A 22,739-nucleotide genomic window follows, 5' to 3' on the forward strand; every position below is an offset into this window, starting at 1 on the left:
CGAGAGCTCTGAGCAAGTCAGGATGACAACGACAGGAAGCCGTTTCCCTCCAACGGTTATTTCGAAATTCGAAATGACCGATGCCTCAAGACGTCTCTATAAATAGTGCCATCAGAAGCTTCATTCACCACAGAACGTGATCAAGCCATTACGCTGACCAAATTTCTACGCAAGTTCTGCAAGCAAAAAGCAAAGCAATCTTACACTAAATTTCATATCTTTTGTGTAAAAGTCTAGAGTGATTATTCAATCATCTAAGGTGTCTTAGCAATCATTGTTTAGGACAAACACTTTCTAGAGATTAGAAAGGAGAGGCTGAGTACTCGGTTATAGTACTCAGCGAGAGATTAGGATTGAGTAGAGGTATAGAGGAAGGTACTCTTGTTATACTCAGTTGCTAAGATTGTAAAAGGTTTGAGGCTCTACCTTTAAAGAGCTCAGTAGATGATTCGAAAGCTCGGAACGTGTTCCGAAGACAGGACGTAGGCTTAGAAGTCGAACCTGGATAAATCTGCTCAGTAACGCATTTCTTACCTTAAACTCCTTATATATATTGCTTGCTTAAATAACCAAAAACTGACCAAGTAAAGAGGTCAAGCTGAGTTGTGCGCATCAAACATCTGAGATCAGGAATAGACTCTAAGTGTTATCTCCTGACTCAAGTTAAGAAACTGACCTAGTCACCAGTTGACTAAGCCAGTGTCTTGCTGTTTACTCAGCGCCGCTGTTAAAACCTTTTCTCCTAAGAAAGGAAGTTTGCCCTAAATTAAGAAAAAGTTTAAATAGTTCCTACCCCCCCCCTTGGAACTATACTTGTAACGTTATAAGGGACCAACAACATATAGCGAGATGTTCGTTTTACTTGTACAGGTCGAGTCAACTCCAATTAGATAGGTTAAGAGAAATCTATATTTCAATCTTAAGCTATCACCTTGCAAGGATTTAGAGTCAAGTCTTCCACAAGCGATCCATGGACGTATCTCCCATTTATCGGGAGTGACAAATGCTCAATCCAATGTATAACTATCCTGCAATTACTTCCTGTGATACCCAACGTCTGCCGTTCACACCCCAGAGTCATCTCTGTTAGGGATCGTGTTACAACAGGATCAAAGCGTCACATTCCGTAATCCAGAATTACTAATTAACATTCCTTTGAGTCTGAGGATTACTTATACCTATTAATACCAATGAGATGAACATGTGACAAGGATGAATCTACCCATCCAGTTATCTCAAGTCGGGTCCCCAATCCTAATGAACTCCTTTTCATTGGATCCACGTAACTGTCCAGATATCTGTATATATGAAGCTTGTGAGATCAGCTTTCTGTCGCTACAGAAGACATTGTTACATGCAAGTCTCAACAGTGATATGTCAATCCTAAACATATTACTTGACTTGGGGTGGTTTTTAAGTTTATTAGTTTATTATAAAGTTTCGTCTCACTTCATGCTTGTATGAATACTTTATAATCACTTTAAACAAACTTACGGATTTCCTTTTATTAGACTTTATTTAGTTCTTAAAAGGGATTGGCTTTATATAGTTATGAAACCATATCTCATTAAAACAAATTATATAAAGAACACTTCATTTACATTAAGTTTGTATCCTAGAACAATTGTCTATAAGACACTAAACCCCAACATACTCCCACTTGGACTAAAGCCAATTGTTTCTACAACTTATCCCAGTAGAAGTTAGATGACAATCATGTACTTTTTGGGTTAGGGGCTTTGTCAACGGATCTGCAACGTTGTCCTCAGTAGGTACTCTTTCTATTCTCACATCTCCTCTTGCCACAATTTCTCTTACAATGTGGTATCGCTTCAGGTAATGCTTGGATGCATTATGAGACCGTGGTTCCTTTGCTTGCGCAATGGCTCCATTGTTATCACAGTACAGTGTAATGGGATTTACAATGTCAGACACCACACCAAGTTCAGTAATGAACTTCTTAATCCAAACCGCTTCCTTTTGCTGCTTCCGCAGCAGCGATATACTCTGACTCGGTCGTAGAGAAAGCTACGCTTCCTTGCTTGGAACTATTCCAGCTGACCGTGCCCCCATTCAAGATAAACAGGTATCCTGATTGGGATTTAAAATCGTTCTCATCTGTGAGATGATTGGCATCTGAAAATCCTTCTATTTTCAGATCCCCTTCTCCGTACACTAGGAACATGTCTTTAGTCCTTCTCAAGTACTTAAGAATGTTTTTGACGGCATTCCAGTGCTCGTCTCCTGAATTACCTTGGTAACGACTCGTTATACTTAACGCGAACGCTACATCAGGTCTAGTGCATAGCATAGCATACATAATCGAACCGATTGCGCTGGCGTATGGGACTACAGCCATGCGCTTCTTATCATCTTCGGTTTTAGGACATTGATGATTGTTTAACTTTACTCCATGTATCATGGGTAAGTTACCTCGTTTCGATTCAAGCATGCTAAACCGCTTTAGCACCTTTTCGATGTATATAGCCTGTGAAAGACCAAGCAGTCTTCTTGATCTATCTCTGTAGATCTTTATACCAAGTATATAAGCTGCTTCACCAATGTCTTTCATGGAGAAGTTACCTGATAACCATACTTTTACCGACTGTAGTAGAGCTATGTCATTTCCCATTAATAATATATCGTCCACATATAATATCAGAAATGCAACTGAGCTCCCACTTGCTTTCTTGTAAATGCAAGCTTCTTCACAATTTTGTTCAAAACCAAATTGTTTTATGGTTTCGTCAAAACGCTTGTTCCAGCTTCTTGATGCTTGCTTGAGTCCATAAATGGATCTCTGTAGTTTGCAAACCTTGTTTGCATCCTTTGATATGAAACCTTCAGGTTGCATCATATATACATCCTCAAGCAGGTTTCCATTTAGGAAAGCTGTTTTCACATCCATTTGCCAAATCTCGTAATCGTAGTGAGCGGCAATAGCAAGCATTATTCTGATTGATTTGGACATAGCCACAGGAGAGAAAGTTTCGTCATAATCAATTCCTTGCTTCTGATGATATCCTTTCGCTACTAACCTAGCTTTGTAGGTGCTAACCTTTCCATCCATGTTTGTCTTCTTTTTGAAGATCCACCTGCACCCGATGGGTTTTATCCCTTCGGGTGGATCAACCAAAGTCCACACTTGGTTGGTGTACATGGAATCCATGGCCTCGAGCCATGCTTTAGAATCTGGACTGGTAAGAGCCTCTTCGTAGTTTTCGGGTTCGTCGTCTAACACGGGAACCTCATCATCATCTCCCACTAGAAAACCATATCTAATTGGGAGTTCATGAACTCTTTGTGATCTACGAATGGGTGGCACTTGAGTCTCATATAATGGGACTGCTTCGGGTTCCTCAACCGCCTCTGTTGTTTCAGTCGGTGTTTCTTGTTCTTGAACTTCATCAAGTTCAATCATGCTTCCCTTTTCTGTTTCTTCGAGAAACTCTTTCTCTAAGAAGGTTGCGTGCTTGGATACTATTACTTTCTGATAATCTGGATGATAGAAGTAATATCCCATAGTTTCCTTAGGGTATCCAATGAAGAAACACTTATCAGATTTAGAATCTAGTTTGTCTAACGCTATGCGTTTGACAAATGCTGAACAACCCCATACTCTCATGAATGAGAATACGGGTTTCCTACCAACGAACAATTCATATGGTGTGGAACTAGTGGATTTAGTTGGTACTCGATTTAGGGTGAAGAGGGCGGTTTCTAAGGCATAGCCCCATAATGTTTTTGGAAGTAATGCTATGCTCATCATGGATCGTACCATATCTAGTAAGGTACGGTTCCTCCTCTCGGATACACCATTGTGTTGTGGTGTATAGGGAGGTGTCCATTGTGAGCATATCCCACATTCAGTTAGATAATTCAGAAAATCATCTGAAAGATATTCGCCACCTCGATCGGATCGAAGTATCTTTATTTTCTTTCCTAATTGATTTTCTACTTCATTCTTGAAGCATTTGAATTTCTCAAAAGCTTCGGACTTGTGCTTCATCAAGTAGATATAACCATATCGGGTATGGTCGTCTATGAAGCTTATGAAGTATCTGAATCCTCCTCTTGCTTGGATTGACATAGGACCGCATACATCGGAATGTATTAATCCTAGAGTGTCTGTTGTCCTCAGATGTGACTCTAGCAAGTGTACTAGATACAAGTAATAAAGTGATAAGTCAAATATCATATCCACAAGGATTGAGATCAAAATGATATGAGAAAGTCGTTGCTAAACAGAGTGTGTGTGCAAAGGTATCTTCTTAGTAGGATTGATTGTTTGAGTGTGACAGTTAAGACAAAAGTGTGCTAAAGCTATGAAGGATATGACAAATAGAAGACAGTTTAAAGGATAGAACAGGCTAGGCACTGCCGAACAGGTTATGCAAGACCTTACAACTCTCCAATGAATTTATGACATTACCAATGAAGTCAAAGTATCAGCTTTAATGCCTACTTAAGTCAACTTTCGTGTGTTCTAAGTTCCTAAGAATTACTAGAGCCAATAGCGTCCTAAAGGAACTTTCTTTCTTGCATTAAGATCAAAGCTGCATTTCCATTAAGAAAACCTTTGACACAACCATCTAACATGTCTGCTTCGAGGTTGCGAGATTGATAGAGATATCGGTGAAGATGCAAGTAGTGTCCTAACATTCATCTATCACATGCATATGTGCCGAAGCACAGAAGTAAAGATCCTCATCAACACATCATTGGCAAAATACTAAACATTCATTGAAAGAGTTATAAAACTTACATTACCGGCCCGGACTGGCCGTGCCTATTCAAAATGGATTACTCACTCATACCAAGCAGTGAGCAATTAGAAGAACTTGTTACCTTTAGAAACTCCATGGGAGCTCTCTTCTATGATTAAAGAGTGACTTTTCTCTTCTTTTCTACAATGAAAATAAACTAACCGATGATAAAACATGCCCTATCTTTCCTTTGCTACATCTATTTAAAGGAGAAAGACTAGGGCCAAAATTGGTACCCGAAAAGTACCCAAGAAAAAGAAAAATACAGATGTTAGTCAAGGTGCCGACGGCCTCGCCCGGGCGGACCGGGGGGTGGACACCTCATGGCGACGTAAGCGGTGATTGGCGTCGAAAGCAACCAATCGTGGAATCAAGCTGCTCGGCAGGACCGGAGCCTGGAGTATGGAAGAGTCGCCACCCATGAATGGGAAAATGAACACTGATCCCTTGCGGGAGACCGGTGAGGGTTCGGGAAACTTAGATACGAGCCGAGAAGGCTAGCTCCTTTCTGGAGAAAGGCTACTAGGCACCCCGACATCGCCCGGTTATGAACCACCGGCCTCCTACTCAGCGTGTTAGGCGATAACGGACTAATCGCATATTTCTTTAAGTTTAAAATTCATTTGAAACCTTTTCTTTCTCGTTTTGAAAACCGTTTTGAGCATGTCATTAAAAGCCATTTTAGTAAAGAATCACCCATTTTGCATAAATTTAAAGTATATAGGAGAGAGGGGGAGAAGAAAGAATTGATTTATTCACAGTGTGATTTAGGCTTTATGTCGTATATTACATCTACGCTAATCTCACTCCCAAAAAACGAGTTTATTTACATGGTTCGTACCTTAATCGCCGTTGAAACGATTTAGGTACGTTTCAAAACCCCGTTAATGATGTTCCCTCGAATCGCCGCTGGAACGACTCGAGCGTTTGAAAACGTTGAGCAAACAGTTTTAATCTAAAAACGTGATTAAGCATACAAGTCAATTTATTTTGTACAAAACCATTTAATTAGAAAAACAATTCCAAAACTTCATTATTCACAAAAAAACAATTTTAATTACAATGTTCGCTTAATCCGTCGTTGGAACGAATTAAGGTTTTAAAACGTGATGTTTTAGGAAACGGTTTAAAGTAATAGGAAAGCCTTTTATTTATATTAGGAACTTCTAAAAAACTTAAGTTTAAATAAGCAAATTAAAATCTCTTTTTGTGGTTTACTTTCCCCTTTTTCACTCAATTATCCTTCATTTGAATATAATAACAACAATTAGTAAATTAAATCCAAATTCACCCAACCAAAACATTTTCCATATCATATATACATATAGGAAATTTAAAAGGGGAAGAAAGATGTATATATATATATATATATATATATATATATATATATATATATATATATTTAATAGAAATGATAATTATACATATCTATACTATATATAATTACGGAAGCAGAGAGAAATGAGAAGAAATGTTTTAGAGGTCTTTTTAATGAGTTGTAAACGTAGTAAAAAATCAGATTAAAAATATTTAATTAATTAAAAATAAATATTTAATTAATTAAAAATAACAAATTTATATTTATAATATATTAAATAATTACTAGCCTATTAATTAAAATAATAAAAGAAAGTAAGAGTTACAGGAAGATGAAAAAACACAAAGCAAAGGAAATCCAAAAGTCACAAATAAACTTCTATATAAAGCATGATAGATAGTATTCCACCATTATATTCATTGGTAACGATAGATAGTATTATATTTCTAAAGGTAAATATTCGATTTTTTTCATATGTTGTAGTTATTTTGTTCTCAATTATGTTGTTGTTTTATTTTTATTAAACAATAGTTGTTATAGTTTCATCTTTCAGATTCATTTCTGTTGTTACACAGGTTCTATACCTCTCGCCATCTTATCCATGTTTTCTTTTTTATTTGTCTTTTTATTTTCCAAACTGATAGCTTCAATTGAAGAAATCCGACAGAAATAGAAGATGCATGAGCAACTAAAACCGGAAAACACAAAAGTGTCAAAAATTACAAGAAATTCTTATGTTTCTCAAGGTAATTATTCGATTTTTTTTCATATGTTGTAGTTATTTTTGTTCTCAATTGTGTTGTTGTTTTCTTTTTATTAAACAATGGTTGTTATAGTTTCATTTTTCAGAGATGAAATTCCACTTCTGTCATTACCCAGGTTCCATACCTCTCGCTACCTTATCCATGTTTTCTTTTTTATTTGTCTTTTTTTTTTCAAAATGACTAAAATAAAGATTTTGTAAATTTGTATTATTTTTTAGTATATGTTGCTAGGTGTTATCATTTCGATTGCTAACTCTTAACCAAAATTTAGATTTTCGGCTTTATATGAACTCAATTTTTGGCTTTCTCAATTGTGTTGTTGTTTTATTTTTATTAAACAATTGTTGTTATAGTTTCATCTTTAAGAGATGAAATTCCATTTATGTCGTTATCCAGATTCCACACCTCTCGCTATCTTATCCATGTTTTCTTTTTTATTTATTTATTTTTCAAAATGACTAAAATAAAGATTTTGTATATTTGCATTTTTTTTAGTATATGTTCCTATGTGTTATCGTTTTGATTGTTAACTCTAACTAAAATTTAGATTTTCGGCTTTTTATGAACTCAATTTTTAGTTTTAATTGAAGTTAGATTAATTTTTCTAATTCGGAACATGTTGAAATCCACTCATTTTTTTTTAGTTTGAGTTTAGCTAATTGATATGGATTGTATTTTTTTATTTTTATGCATTTTGGTACAAATAGATATAAAGTTTCACACGATAGTTGTTCATTGAAGTTTGAGACATATTAAATAAAATATTAAAAAGATATTGGAATATTATACTTACAATGAAGTTTATTTCAATATAAATTATGTTATATTATTATTATTATTATTATTATTATCAAGAAGTTATTTTTTTCCAATTTTCTAGACAAGGAGATTGTAAGCGTCTAATACGCTTGATAAGATGTTAATTCTTGAAGAATGTGGATTATGCTAGATACGAATTCAAAATCAAGGTAAATAAAAATAAATTTTGATGCTCAAAATCCTAAAAATGTACATTAATTATGGATATTGGGATAATTGTTTTTGCAACATTGGCTTATATAATTTTTAACTATGATATTATGGTTCGTACAAAATTGATAGTATTTCAAGAGTTTTTAACAGATGAAAATGAAATATGATTATAGGACAAATTATTGAAAAATATTAATTAAGAAAATATTATTATTTGAATCTCTTCAAATTCTCAAATGTTGAGCATAATCACTACTAGAAAATTGTCAAACTGTGACGGAATATTGGGACGGAATTATTTCCGTCACAAAATTCAGACGAATTTCCGTCACTAAACATTCCGTCAAGGCTTGAGACGAAAATTTGAGACGGAATGTAATTTTTCGTCATAATAAACTGGCGGGAGAATTCCCATGGCCATGTGTGACGAAATGCGAGACGGAAGTTATTCCGTCACAGTGTCTTGACGTTTTTAGAGACGTTTTTACCCATTCCGTCACAATGGAAAATTAGTTTTATAATACCTAACGTCTAAAATGGTGCAATTTTACTCCTAACAAATTAATTTTACCCTTAACATTGACAAGTTGGGTCAATTTCAAATATTATTATAAAACACAGATATTTTGTTCCTTATTCTGCACCCATTGCATTTGGGATCGTTTAAAAAAAATTCATATTTTCTATGATTTAATAATAGAATCAGAGATAATATTTATAAATTTGTTGAAATTTTTTGAATTTTTTTTGTCCAAATCGTACAAGACAATATATTTTTAATTTTTTCATGTCTAATTATATGTTTATGATCTGTTAATGAGTGATAAAATGACGCAGATGTGAAGTGCAGATCACAAGATTCATGATCGAAAAGATAAATTAATAAATTATCTCTAAAATTGACCGAACTTGACAATGTTATGAGTAAAATTGCTCTTAGCTACCATCGTTAGGGGTAAAATTACACTATTTTAGACGTTATGTGTAAAATTGCTCCTAACTGTAGACGTTAGGAGTATTTTTATATCTTATTCTTTATGAAAACATTGTGAAAGGATTACACATTTTCAAGTGTATAAATATAAATATAATACATAATGATAATCAAATTGAATAATTGAATCTTACCATCAAATTTTAATTAATAACTATACTATGATTTTCAAAGATATACATGGAGATGGATTGCTCAGATTTTATTGGGAATGGAAGGGGTATAAATTTGTCATTTTGAGGTTAGGGGTCTCAACCCTAATTCATTTGTGCAGCTCCACTTCCGCCGCTCAAACTCTGCTCCCATTTTTCTCTTATTTCTCTCTTTCATTTGAAGAGCAGCCAACCTCATAGCAGTCGCGCCTCTCTTCTTACCGGTGGCGGCACTCATTTTCAAACAACGAACTCCTTTTCTCGGCGGTAGTCTTCGGCACTCTCCATTTGCGTAGCCTTTTCTTCAACAGGGACCATGAATGACCAAGCCGTTCTTTTCTCCGGTCTATTTTGTTTCAAGTAAAGGTGGATCTTTCTTTTGTTTACGTTTTTTTCCTGTTTCCATTTCGTTTTTCTTTTCGGATCTAACAGTTTCGATCTTCTTTTGCTTAGGATTTGTGCTCTTTTTTATATGGCTTTAGTATGCTCCATTCCTTGACAGGCAGTGGAGGTTTTAGATCCGGTGAGATTTTCTCATTCCATTCACTGAAATAATTTTCTTTTATTTTGCATATTTTTCTTGTTTACACACAATCGCCAGATACGATGAAATTCAGTTTTGGGCATTTACACGATATTGCAAGTCCAGAATTACTATACCAATTTATCATAGTTTGTCCTGTTACCATGTAGATATTAACATTTGGTTTGTAACCCATCAATGTCTAATTATGCTAGTTTTAGTGAATGATTAAAGACTACTGAAATGTTACAGAGATGGCTAGAAAATTTTAAACATGAATGGTTATAGATGAGGTACAACCACTACAAAATACAACAATTCTCTTGTTAAAATGATAGACAATTCTCTTGTTAAAATACTAATCATCAATAGCATTATCCCATATATTATAAATATCGTGTGCATACAATCCTGTAACAGAAAAGTGAAAGTTCTACAATTACAATTTTCTTAGTGGCTTCCTCTAATTGAAGAATACCTTTTTAAGGATAATATGTAAATAGGCTTCCTAGCTAACCATTTAACTACAAGTTGGTCTTCATCTTTAAAATGTGACTTTGCTTCTAACATTTCTACTTATAGTTTGTTGACTTTGTTCCAAGTATGCTTGATTCTTCTTTGTGGGATTTCTTTCTTAGCGTCTCTGCTTGATGTTTGAACAAGGAGTATCATTATCTTTTTGCAGTCTCCATGTCGCAGACAATGAAATTCATACCATGCCTTGGGCAACAATACTTGAAAAGGTTGTACAGTTACAAAGCTCACAACAACTTTGTGTGGTCAAGGACCTCTCTGCTCATGATGTGGTTATGCGGGGAAGGAGAATTACTTGATTGGAATGCTCGACAAAGGGTACTCGCTTTCCCAATCTCCTCATGGATTCCAGGCACTGGTCCAGTGGTAAAATATGGTTCAAATGGAACTTAGTACCGGTTAACACTGATGAAGACCCTTGAATGGACCTTAAATTGGTGCATATTGCAAAGCATGTTTGATAGGTTCGATTAGTTCGCTTGACGTTCTTTATACACATATCACATTTGTTTTCTGATTGTAATTTATTCATACTGCAGAAACTTCTGTATTAGGAGAGACTTCATCTCTAATCCTGAAACACTGAAGAGAAGGCTTATGGTAGTTGGCCTTGCAATGATCCTCCTTTCACCGTTTCTGGTTATATTCATGCTTGTCTACCTCTTCCTAAGGCATGCTGAACAATTTTATAATCATCCAAGCACAGCATCATCTCGAAGATGGTCAAACTTGTCGAGATGGATTTTTAGGGAATTCAATGAGGTATAACAATATTACTTTTTTTTTTGCTTTTTTTTGTTCAGGTAAAGCATATTTTCCTTTCCTGTACTAAGTTAGTGGGTTAGTATCCACCTGAAGCTGCAGTCAAGATGTCCCTTTGTCTTTTTTTTAATCTCTCTTTATCAACATTTGGAGTGACATGGATGGGTTATAACTTCTCAGTTTTATGATAAAGGAATTCTGTTTATCTTTATTGTCAGAAGATGCCTTTCCAAAGATCATATTTTCTCGCAAGCATAATATTGTACTGAAGTAGATTGATGTAATTCTTTTTATCTCAACTGAATGTTACCAATCATTTTTAAATGAAAAGCTCGAAGCTCACTTTCTTTGGTGTACTATATTGAAGCTTTATTTCTTTACTGTGGAATTTGTGCTATTGTCTTGATAAGACTATATATTTATTTGCTTAATTAGCTCTGTTTCAGTAGTAATTGATGTCAGTTTCCTTAGTATATTCATTTCCCCCATATTGAACCCCTGAAAACTTATCAATATAAAATGGTACTGTATCGTGTTGCAGGTTGACCATTTGTTCAAGCACGGGATGAATGGCAGTATAGTAAATGCTTCAGAGTATCTCAAGCAATTTCCGACACCTATTATTTCTATTATTGCCAAGTTCATCTCTTTCGTTTCTGGAGGCTTTTCTGCTATAATGATCATTATCACATTTCTGGAGGAATCTTTATTGGAGGGCCATGTAATAGCTTATCACTCCATTGCAAAAAGATGTTACACATATTTAGGGCATGGGTTTGCTGTTGTCATACGTAGTTTTTCATGGATGCCTTTTCTAAATTTTGTAGATATTTGGTCGCACCTTGTTCTGGTATGCTGCTGTTTTTGGTACCATTACAGCCAGCAGTTGGGCTGCAGTTACAGTTATAGATGAGTTTCTTGTCCTTGATCCAAATGGAGCTATGTCTTTGGTGGTTCAACATACACATTATATGCCAAAGAGATGGCGGGGCAAAGAAAAGACAGACTGTCCGATTTTCAAAATCATGGTAATAGCAATTATGGTTCACCTCATATACCACACATCACCTGCTTGGAGGAGCTCTCGAGGCAAGATGGATAAGTCATTTTTAAGGTATATATATTCTTGTAGCATGCACTTATATTGCGTGGTTTGAAGATAAAATCACAATGTTTCGTTTTCATAGCTTTTAATTCACTTATTTATTTGCTTTTTCTTAAGGTCTTCTGCCTTGCAAAGGGACGATATAGTATGGAATAGATATATGCGTGTCTAAGTATTTTGAAGGGGCGCCATCAAATGTATTTTGGTATGCACGTTGTACATTTTGGAGGCTCAATAGGATCGAAAAGCCTTTTAGATTATTAGAATATTATGTAAGTAATTAATAGTTTTGTAATTGTATGATCTCTGTAATTGTTTATTTACATTAATATATATGATCTTTGTAATTGTTTAATGTATATGATCTTTGTAATTGTTTATTTACATTAATATATCTTAATTTAAATTATATTTACATTTAGTGTATATATGAATTATAAGATGAATATTTATTTAAATGCACTATTTATTATTAAAAAAAAATAAACATTATACTATGACGGAATTCTGTCAATAATTTTTATTTCTGACGGAATAAAGATTCTAACGTTTATTTCCGTCTTAGTAATCCGTCATAATTTTGCCACGGAAAAATGTCAGGGAAAAACGTAATGACGTTAAGACGTTTATTTCCGTCAATGACGTTAAGACGTTTATTTCCGTCACAAATTCTGTCTCCATGGTTGACGGAATTCCGTCACCAATCCGTCATTAAATCCCGTCTCAAAAAACGTAAGTAAAATTTGCGTCGATCGATATAACCACGGTTTCATTCCGTGCTAAATTCCGTCACTAAGATGATTTAGTGACGGAATCCAGCAATTAGTGACGGAAATTTTCGTCACAGTTTGATGATTTTCTAGTAGTGAATGATTCTAATTAATATAATTAATTTCAGATATTAATTATAAAACGTTTTTTTTGTACTGAGTGGTTACAATTGCGATTTAATTCTATTTAACTAAAATTAATTTATGGACTTAAGACTTCATTAAGAAAAAATAAAATGTTTAATTAATGGGCAAAAAATATTTTCACTCTCCTCTTTATACGCTTATGTCTCGACAGTCTCTCTTATTTTAAAAAAAAAAACCCGAGAGAAAAATGGTTCTCTCCTAATTATCTTTTTCGTCCCTTCATTTTTTTTTCAATTCTTTTGTTTGTTTTACTTACAAAATTCAAAAATATATAATTATTAGAAAATATTAATGAAGTCAAATAAGTGATATCCGCGAGTATGGCTGATATTCTATATAGTGAAAGAATGAAGAACAAATTGATCGAATGTCTTGATAAGATATTACGAGATGAAAATAGGAGAAATCATCATCTTAAACTGATTCAATTAGATATATTGGGTTATTGTAGCAGAATGAATAATTGAATTCGAATACTTGGTGATCATGAAATTCCATCAACCAAAATAATTATCATCAAGATGAATTTGTGACTAATTCTTACGAATTTTATTTTTTCATATGCAACATTAGAAAAGTATTGATTGTAATAGTTTATAGAATAATATATTGATGTTGCTTTCATTTTAACATAGATTGTAATTCTTTTGTATTGTAGATATAATATTTAATTTTAATTGTAGTTTAATTCAATTTTTGTTTAACCTATATTGTAATTCTTTTGTATCGTAAATATAATATTTAATTTTAATTATAGTTTAATTCAATTTTTGGTTTTTTATTATATTCTAATATATTTTTTAATTAATCTGCTATTTTATTATTATTGTTTCACAGAATATTTGGAATATGAAAATGTATTAAAATTCCTAAAAAGTACAAATCATTGAATTTTGTAAAAATAAATAAATCATTCATATTTAGTTAAAATTCTATAAAAAAAAGTAGTCAATTATTTTTAAAATTCATTTAATTTGAATTATCATTAAAAAATATATATTAATTTCAAATATACATAATATAATTTTTTTCTTAGCATGATATAAAATTATTTAAAAGTAAATATGTCAATTTATTTATTTATCTAAATTATATAAAAGTTTCATACCCCGTGCATCGCACGGGTTTTCGACTAGTATATTTAAAAGAAAAGGTAAATAATAAAGACTAGGATTAACAGATAAAAATGACACTAATATTCACAAATGATAAGAAATTAACTTTTAACCCCAAAACAACTCTTATGACAAGTATATATAGAAAATAACCCTTAATAATCCCAAAATGACAAATATGTATAGTTTAAATGAATTTAAAGGAAAATCTATATATATACTTATAATTTTATCAAATCAAATTAATGAAAAATAATATCTAAACATGTTGAATAAATATATATACAAAATAATTAAAAATAATTTGAATGCATATATTACATAATTATACATATATATACACAAAGGACCAAAAGTCTAAAAGTTGAGAAAGAAGGACCAAAATAGCATTTTTTACATTTCAGCAGCTTTACCGACGGAAATTCCGTCGGCAATCTGCCTTTGTGACAGAAAATAGAAAATTACAGAAACAGTACCTAACATTCCAGATTTGTTCAAACACTTTAAATTAGATCTATTCTATCGTTTTGGACCTCCGAACTACCCAAATAGGATCATAGTCTATAACGGAGACCCCTAAAACGATGTTTTATTTTTAAAACGTTAATTAGAAAGGCTTTTCTAAAATCTATACGTATACAACGTCGGAATTCCCGAACTACCCTCAAATGGGATCACGGTTCATATTGGGATGTTAAGACGATGTTTTTTATTTCAAAACCCAAACAAACGTTTATTTAATACGAGACGAGAATTAAATAAATACGAGAAAGTAAATAAACGTGATAAATAAATAAATAAAAACTAACAATAAAAATAAATGAACAAAATAAATAAAATAATTAAAATAAATGACACGAGTCTAGTCCTCAGATAATACCTCAAGATCGGTATTGACAGTTGAAGTCGGTTGATTCCACGACGTGATTTTCGATGTATTTTCGTGTTTTGGTAAAATATTTAACTTTTAGGAATTTCCAAATTTTTAGGAAAAAAAATATTTTTTCCCAAAAAAAATCACTTTCTCTCTCTAAAAAATGTTTTAGAGTGAGAAGCTCTCCAAATTCCCCCCTATAAATGCATGGGGATCCGTGCCTTTTATAGGCACGGATCCCAAAAAAATTTTGGGCGTAGCCCGAAGGGCGTCGGGCTACGCCCAACCAGTGTTGGGCGAACGCCCAACATCAGTTGGGCGAACGCCCAACTTCTGTTGGGCGTGCGCCCAACGTCGTTGGGCGTCCGCCCGACGGGTGTTGGGGTGCACGCCCAACGCAGGTTGGCCGCGCGCGCTCCGCTGCCGCTGGGCGTGCGCCCCGTGCTGCCGGGCGCGCGTCCAACTGCCGTCAGGCGCGCGCCGGCTGCCGCTAGGTGCTCGCCCAACGCCGCTGAGCACCCGCGAGCCGTCCACTTGACGACCGCAACCCCTACAGATCCTCTCGTGATTTTTATTGTTATTTTTGCTTTAAATTATCGGAACCGGCCGCTTCAACAGTCTTGTTATGGGTTTTCGTCACAGGTCCTCCGACTCGGTGTCTACAGTTGCCCCTACTTTCCTATTTTGACAGTGATGTGTGTGTTTTGAAAACGTTTTTTGCTAACGCAACACATGCAATGTAAATATATTAAAGTAAAAGACACGTATAGAGTAGGAGGAAGAATACCTGATCTCCATGCCGCATGCTCCGACCTTGTCTTCGATCTTTGCCTCGTCTGTCCCGTCTTTGCCTTTAAATCGGCCGCGGGCGGACGCTCTTTCTGGGGAACCTAGTCTCTAAATCGACTGCTGGTAAAATGGTTCAATAGCAACCCTGGTCTCTAGATTGACCGTAGGTAGAATGACTCAAAAGCAGCCCTGGTCAACGACGGCGGGTAAAATGGCTCAAAAGCAACCCTGGTCAACGACCGTGGGTAAAATGGCTCAAAAGCAACCCTGGTCTCTAAATCGACCGCAGGCAAAATGGCTCAAAAGCAACCCTGGTCTCTAAATCGACCGCAGGCAAAATGGCTCAAAAGCAACCCTGGTCCACGACCGCGGGTAAAAATGGCTCAAAAGCAACCCTGGTCTCTAAATCGACCGCGGGTAAAATGGCTCAAAAGCGATCCTGGTCCATGATCGCGGGTAAAAATGGCTCAAAAGCAACCCTGGTCAACGACCGTGGGTAAAATGGCGTTTGGCAGCGAATTTACCGAGAAATACACCATTCGCGGCCGCGAATCGCGTTTGGCAGCGAATTTTTTGTCTAAAATTGGACTAAATTTGCTGAAGTTACCGAGAATCCATTAATTCTCGGCCGCGGATCACTTCGTGGCTACCCAAATTCTGCATATTAACTTCATTTCGTGCATTTTCTTGATAAATCCTATCATGAACTCCTTAAAATGTTATCTGTACTTAAAAACATAAATGTAAAACATTAAATGATAAGGAAAACCAAAGGTTTATCCTTATTAATGGAAAAATAAATGAAAAATGCTTTAATTAATGGATGTTAAATTAAGAATAGGAAAGGTTTGGAACTAAAATTAATTGAAGCATTTATGTGCATGTATTAATGTAAGTTAAATGAATCTTTATTTAAGGAATTGAAACTTAGTTATTAATCATTTAATTAGTAATGAATGGATTAAGTTTGCATTTAATAAGTGCATTAGTTTAGAATTATGGAATTAAATGTTAGTTTAACCAAATAATCAAAAACAGGAAATAATGCAAAAGAGAAAGATTTTTATTGAATAGAAACATATTTACAAACAAACGAAACAAAAGCTATGCTAAAAATTCGTCCCTTTCAATCGGGATTTTCTTAGCCCTATAGCGTTCTATTTTCAACTGCACGAAGACTTGACGTTCTGGTGCAGAAAGAAAATTTGGTCCTGATCGAAATACTTGTTTCACTATACCTTCATATTCTAAAAACTCATAGTCTAGCATTGGGAAAGATTCAGCATCACTCCAAGGAACAGAAATACTTCCCTTGGTCCCTAGAATTATTCCACATACAATATTCCCGAATCCAACCTTCTTAGCCTTGGATCTAGATGCGGCAACAAGACCCTCCATCAGAATTTTTGAAGAATCAACCACGTTGCCTTGAAATATATCGCCAAGGACATAAAGATCAGATTCTTGGACGACACTACTGAACGTGCGACCGAACAGGCTGTGACTCAGAAACTTATGCAAATATAGCATAGAGTTGGAATAGAAAGACTTATTATAGGCAAGTTTTGGGTGGAAAGGCCAGATGCCGGTGAGCATTCGCCAAATATCAGTAGACGTCATATCTCTTCCATGATGACGTTTGGTAGTATCCTTCAAGGGAAAACCAAACCAAGCATGTAATTCTGGATATCCAAAAGTGAAAGTTTTGCCATCCCGACGAAAACTAAGACGCACCCGACGCTTGTTAACAAAGCGAACCGTACAGAAGAACTCTAATATCCAGTCCCCAATTATAGGAAACTTCATATCAGCAAATCTGGTCCATCCTAAACGTTCCATGTAGCGACTCATATCATCTTTAATTCCCAACTGATCGTTAAGAAAGTCATCCATGTATAGCATTCCGACAAAGAATGTGTATCGAAGCTTCAAGAAGCGCCTTCCCTCATCATGATTGAAGATGGGAAAGTTACATCCGTAACGCTCTGATATATCAACACGTTTATTGCATGAAGCAATAACTTTCTTAGATGAAGTGTTTGAGGAAGTCATGGTGTTTGGAATGATTAAGGAAGAAAGGTTCTGAACTTAGTTTCTGGATTGTTGAAATGGTAAGAAAATCAGAGATAGTTCTGATAGAGATGAAAAGAAAGTGACAGAAAACTGAACATCTAGAACCTATTTATAAGATCTTAGGACGAAAAGAGGTGTTGTTTTTGAAATGAAAAGGCATGAAACAACCCTTTTAGAAATGAAGAAACTTAACGCTTCGTTTCTGAAGAGTTGCATCTGCTGAAAAAAGGGTCAATTTTTGCATAATTTCCCCGTGTCGCGACCGAGGATGCTGACCCGCGGTCGCGACACGCTGATTTCCTTGCGGAAATCAGTTGTCAAAACTCCAAATTTCTGATCCTCTATCGAAAATCCTCATCCTCGGTAAGTTCAGAAATTTTCCTTTCAATTTGAAATCAGAATTCTCATCTGAGAATCTGAAATCCTCTACAAGTCCAGAAATTTTCCTGGCTACTAATTATACCCAAATTCTCAACTGAGAATCTGAAATCCTCTATAAGTTCAGAAATTTCTTACCTCCTTAAGAATTCTATATATGTGAATTCTCAACTGAGAATTTCAAATTCTCAACTGAGAATCACTGAATTTCTTCTAATTCTCATTAAAATTCCTAAAAATTAATTAAAATCATGACTTGTATATATTTTTCTATATCTAAAATTCTAATATAAAATGATATAATCTAAACAAAATAAAAATAAAAATAAAAATAAAAAATAATAAAAACTAACTATTAGAAAAATGAAATGATTTATATGTCAGGAAATCTTGTTACGAAATTAGTTCCTATTTCGGAAATATTTTCGTAATAAATTTTACATCGATTACCGTTAACTTTAAAACGATTACCGTTGGTTTCCTCAAGTTCCAAAGAACCATAGTCGAATGTTTTGACGACTAAATACGGTCCGGCCCATCTGGACTTAAGTTTTCCTGGAAATATACGAAGCCGTGAATTAAATAACAGCACCTTATCTCCAACATTAAAGTGTTTGACTTTGATCTTGGCATCGTGCCATTTTTTCAATTTTTCTTTATAAATCCTCGCATTTTCATACGATAGATGTCGTAACTCATCTAACTCATTTAAATTGAGCAAACGTTTCTTTCCTGCTTGTTGTAAATCAAAATTAAGTTTTCTAATAGCCCAATAGGCTTTATGTTCTAATTCAACTGGTAAATGACATGCTTTTCCATATACCAAACGGTATGGAGTCATTCCTATTGGTGACTTAAATGCAGTACGGTATGCCCATAGCGCATTATTGAGTTTTTGTGACCAATCTTTTCTTAATGATGAAACAGTTTTCTCGAGAATCCATTTGAGTTCTCTATTTGAGATCTCCGCCTGACCATTCGACTGAGGATGGTATGGCGTTGACACGCAGTGGCGTACTCCATATTTTTTCATAAGCATATCAAAATTTTGATTTATGAAATGGGTACCGCCATCACTAACAACGAATCTAGGACAACCGAATCTACAAAATATATCGTCAAGAAAATTAATAACTACTTTAGAATCATTTGTAGGGGTTGCAATTGCTTCAACCCACTTCGAAACATAATCAACGGCTACTAATATGTAAGTTTTACCATTGGAAGGCGGAAAAGGTCCCATGAAATCAATTCCCCACATGTCGAAGATTTCAACTCCCAACACGTTTTTGAGGGGCATCTCATCTTTCCTTCCTAAATTTCCCGTTCTTTGGCATTTATCACAACGAGTAATAAATGAACCAACGTCCTTAAACATTGTAGGCCAAAAGAAACCACATTCTAATATTTTAGCTACTGTTTTATTAACTCCATTATGTCCTCCATATGAGCTGGAATGACATTCTGTTATTATAGATTCATATTCATTTTCTCCAACACATCTCATAATTATCCCGTCACCACATGATTTGAATAGAAAGGGATCTTCCCAAAAATATTGTTTAGTATCGAAGAAAAATTTCTTCCTTTGTTGGGAAGATAATCCTTCCGGAACAATATCGGTTGCAAGATAATTAGCAAAATCTGCATACCATGGTGACATGATACTTTCTACTTGATAGAGATGTTCATCGGGGAAATCATCTCGTATACCGACAGTTTCACCTATAGGACCGTTTTCATCTTCTAGTCTCGATAGATGATCGGCGACAAGGTTTTCTACTCCCTTTTTGTCTTTAATTTCTATATCAAATTCTTGTAACAACAAAACCCATCTAATCAGACGCGGTTTTGCATCTTTCTTAGCAAACAGATAACGTAAAGCTGCGTGATCTGTATAAATAATAACTTTAGATCCTAACAAGTATGACCTAAACTTATCACATGCAAATACTACGGCTAACATCTCTTTTTCTGTTGTTGTGTAATTTAATTGTGCACCGGACAATGTGTGACTTGCATAATAAATAACATGTAATCTTTTATCCTTTCTTTGACCTAAAACACATCCCACTGCTAGGTCACTTGCATCACACATGATTTCAAAATGTAAATCCCAATCGGGCTTAGCAATTATGGGTGCACTGACTAAGGCTGTTTTCAATGTTTCGAAAGCTTTAATGCAATCTTCATTAAAGTCGAAGGTTGAATCCTTCATAAGTAAATTAGTAAGTGGTTTGGAAATTACAGAAAAGTTTTTTATAAATCTTCTGTAAAAACCTGCATGTCCTAGAAAAGATCTTACTCCCTTGACAGTTGTTGGTGGGGGTAATTTTTCTATTACTGAAGTTTTTGCTCTATCCACTTCTAATCCTTTTTCGGATATTTTATGACCTAAAACAATTCCTTCGTCAACCATGAAATGACATTTTTCCCAATTTAATACTAAATTCGTTTCTTCGCATCTAGAAAGAACTTTATCTAAGTTTTTTAAACATGCATCAAAAGAATCTCCATAAACTGAAAAATCATCCATAAATACTTCCATGATATCTTCGATGAAATCATTAAAAATTGCAGTCATACAACGTTGAAAGGTTGCTGGGGCATTACATAGACCAAAAGGCATTCTTCTATATGCAAATGTTCCATAAGGACATGTGAAGGTTGTTTTATCTTGGTCATCCGGGTAAATATATATTTGAAAGAATCCGGAATAACCATCAAGAAAACAATAAAATGCATGACCGGCTATCCTTTCGATAATTTGATCGATGAAAGGTAAAGGAAAATGATCTTTCCTAGTTGCCTTATTTAGGTTCCTATAATCTATACAAACCCTCCAACCGGTGGTGGTTCGCGTAGGTATTAATTCACCTTCATCATTCCTTACTACAGTTATACCTCCCTTTTTGGGTACACAATGGATTGGACTAACCCATTCACTATCCGAAATAGGATAAATGATTCCATTGTCTAAAAGTTTAGTAATCTCATTTTTGACTACTTCTTTCATGTTCGGATTTAAACGTCTTTGTCTATCCGCTTTAGGTGGCTTATCTTCTTCTAAGTGAATCCTATGCATTACAATACTAGGATTAATTCCTTTTAAATCTGAAATCTGCCATCCCATACTTCCTATTCTATTTCTAACAACTTCTTTCAATTTTTCTTCTTGATTTTCTGTTAATTTGTTAGAGATGATTATAGGTAGAGTATCACTTCCGCCTAGGAAAGCGTATCTCAGATGGTTTGGTAATTCTTTAAGTTCTAATTTAGGTGGAACTATTACTGAAGGCGGAACTGGTCCATCTTCTCGAATCAAAGGCTCTGGGTCCTTATCTTCTAATTCTTCGCCCATTATAGGTTCTATTATTTCTTCTCTTTGAACAATGTCATTAACACATTCTTCAACCAAATCAAGCTTCATACAAGCGAAATCCTCCATAGGATATTTCATTGCTTGATTCATATCGAACTCGATCTTATCGTCACCTATTCTTAAAACTACTTTTCCTTCCGACACATCAACTAGAGCACATCCCGTGTTCATGAATGGTCTACCAAAGATTAGCGGACAATTAGCATCATAAGCAAAATCTAAGATAACAAAGTCAGTAGGAAAAATAAATTTGTCAACTTTCACCAAAACGTCTTCAATTATACCATATGGTCTTTTAGTGGATTGATCCGCTAATTGCAAAACCATATTGGTACGCTTGATGTCTTCTTCTAAACCTAATTTCTCAAAAATAGACAATGGCATCAAGTTTATACTAGCTCCTAAATCACAAAGACAACTTGGGAATTCCATATTTCCCAAAGTACACGGAATGGTAAAGCATCCGGGATCTTTGAGTTTAGTAGGTAATTTGCTTGATACTATCGAACTACATTCTTCAGAAAGTGAAATGGATGAAATTCCTTCCCAACTAATCTTTTTTGAAATTAAATCTTTCAAGAATTTTCCATAGTTAGGAATTTGCGTAATTGCATCCATGAATGTTAAATTTATATGCAAATTTTTAAGTTTATCTAAAAATGATAAAAGTTGTTTATCATGGTCCTTATTTCGGACCCTGTGTGGAAAAGGTGGTTTTGGTACAAAAGGTTTTGGATTAGAGTCAATTGGCGTATCTTTTTGTTTTAATGTATCTTCTTTGGATTTTGGTAAATCATTTCCAGGTAAAGTTGAATTTCCGGGCATTTCCGGACCTAAGTAGTTTTTTCCTGAGCGAAGAGTGATAGCCTTAACATGCTCTTTCGGATTTTCTTCCGTTTGGCTGGGAAGACTTCCCTCTTTGCGGGATGGAATTGATTTAGCAAGTTGTCCAATTTGAACCTCCAAATTATGGATGCTAGATGATTGGTTTTTGATAAGCTGATCGAATTTATTTTCGATCCGTTTAAAACCATCGTCTTGATTACTTACCTTTCCATTCATAGCATCAATAAATTTGTCGATTTTTGAAGATAAAGTGCTAATCGTATCTCTTGTTTGATTTTGATAATTATTTACATGATATTGATTAGCATTTGCATTATTATTATTATTACCATCTTTCCAGTTAAAGTTAGGATGATTTCTCCATCTAGGATTATAAGTATTAGAATAAGGATTAGTAGTTTGGTTTTGTCCTTGGACGAAATTTACCTGTTCTATCTCATTCATACCTTCGTAATCAATGTCTCTCTGGATTGGA

General features: G+C 34.6%; 1 protein-coding gene across 2 annotated transcripts; it reads left to right on the forward strand.

The window, feature by feature from the left end:
- Positions 1-9,050: 9,050 nt before the first annotated feature.
- LOC136205216 (autophagy-related protein 9-like) lies at positions 9,051-12,270 on the forward strand. Of its 2 annotated transcripts, none has more exons than XM_065995719.1 (7): positions 9,051-9,332; positions 9,420-9,489; positions 10,175-10,487; positions 10,563-10,785; positions 11,327-11,506; positions 11,613-11,899; positions 12,008-12,270. In XM_065995719.1, exons 3-7 carry the CDS (start codon positions 10,432-10,434, stop codon positions 12,060-12,062), a joined length of 801 nt encoding a protein of 266 aa, XP_065851791.1. In that variant the 5' UTR covers positions 9,051-9,332; positions 9,420-9,489; positions 10,175-10,431; the 3' UTR covers positions 12,063-12,270. The 2 variants fall into 2 exon arrangements, with proteins under 2 accessions (XP_065851791.1, XP_065851792.1); XM_065995720.1 differs by having other exon boundaries at positions 9,051-9,326.
- The last annotated feature ends 10,469 nt before the right edge of the window (positions 12,271-22,739 follow it).

Source organism: Euphorbia lathyris, chromosome 9 (genome assembly GCF_963576675.1).
Source record: "Euphorbia lathyris chromosome 9, ddEupLath1.1, whole genome shotgun sequence".
NCBI classification, from domain to species: Eukaryota; Viridiplantae; Streptophyta; class Magnoliopsida; order Malpighiales; family Euphorbiaceae; genus Euphorbia; species Euphorbia lathyris.

Excerpts from the sequence above, each read along its gene's own strand:
- LOC136205216 (XM_065995719.1), top strand. The coding sequence starts at position 10,432 with ATGAAGACCCTTGAATGGACCTTAAATTGGTGCATATTGCAAAGCATG. Across the intron at positions 10,488-10,562 it reads TTGCAAAGCATGTTTGATAG|AAACTTCTGTATTAGGAGAG; the intron begins GTTCGATTAGTT and ends TTCATACTGCAG. Across the intron at positions 11,900-12,007 it reads ATGGATAAGTCATTTTTAAG|GTCTTCTGCCTTGCAAAGGG; the intron begins GTATATATATTC and ends CTTTTTCTTAAG.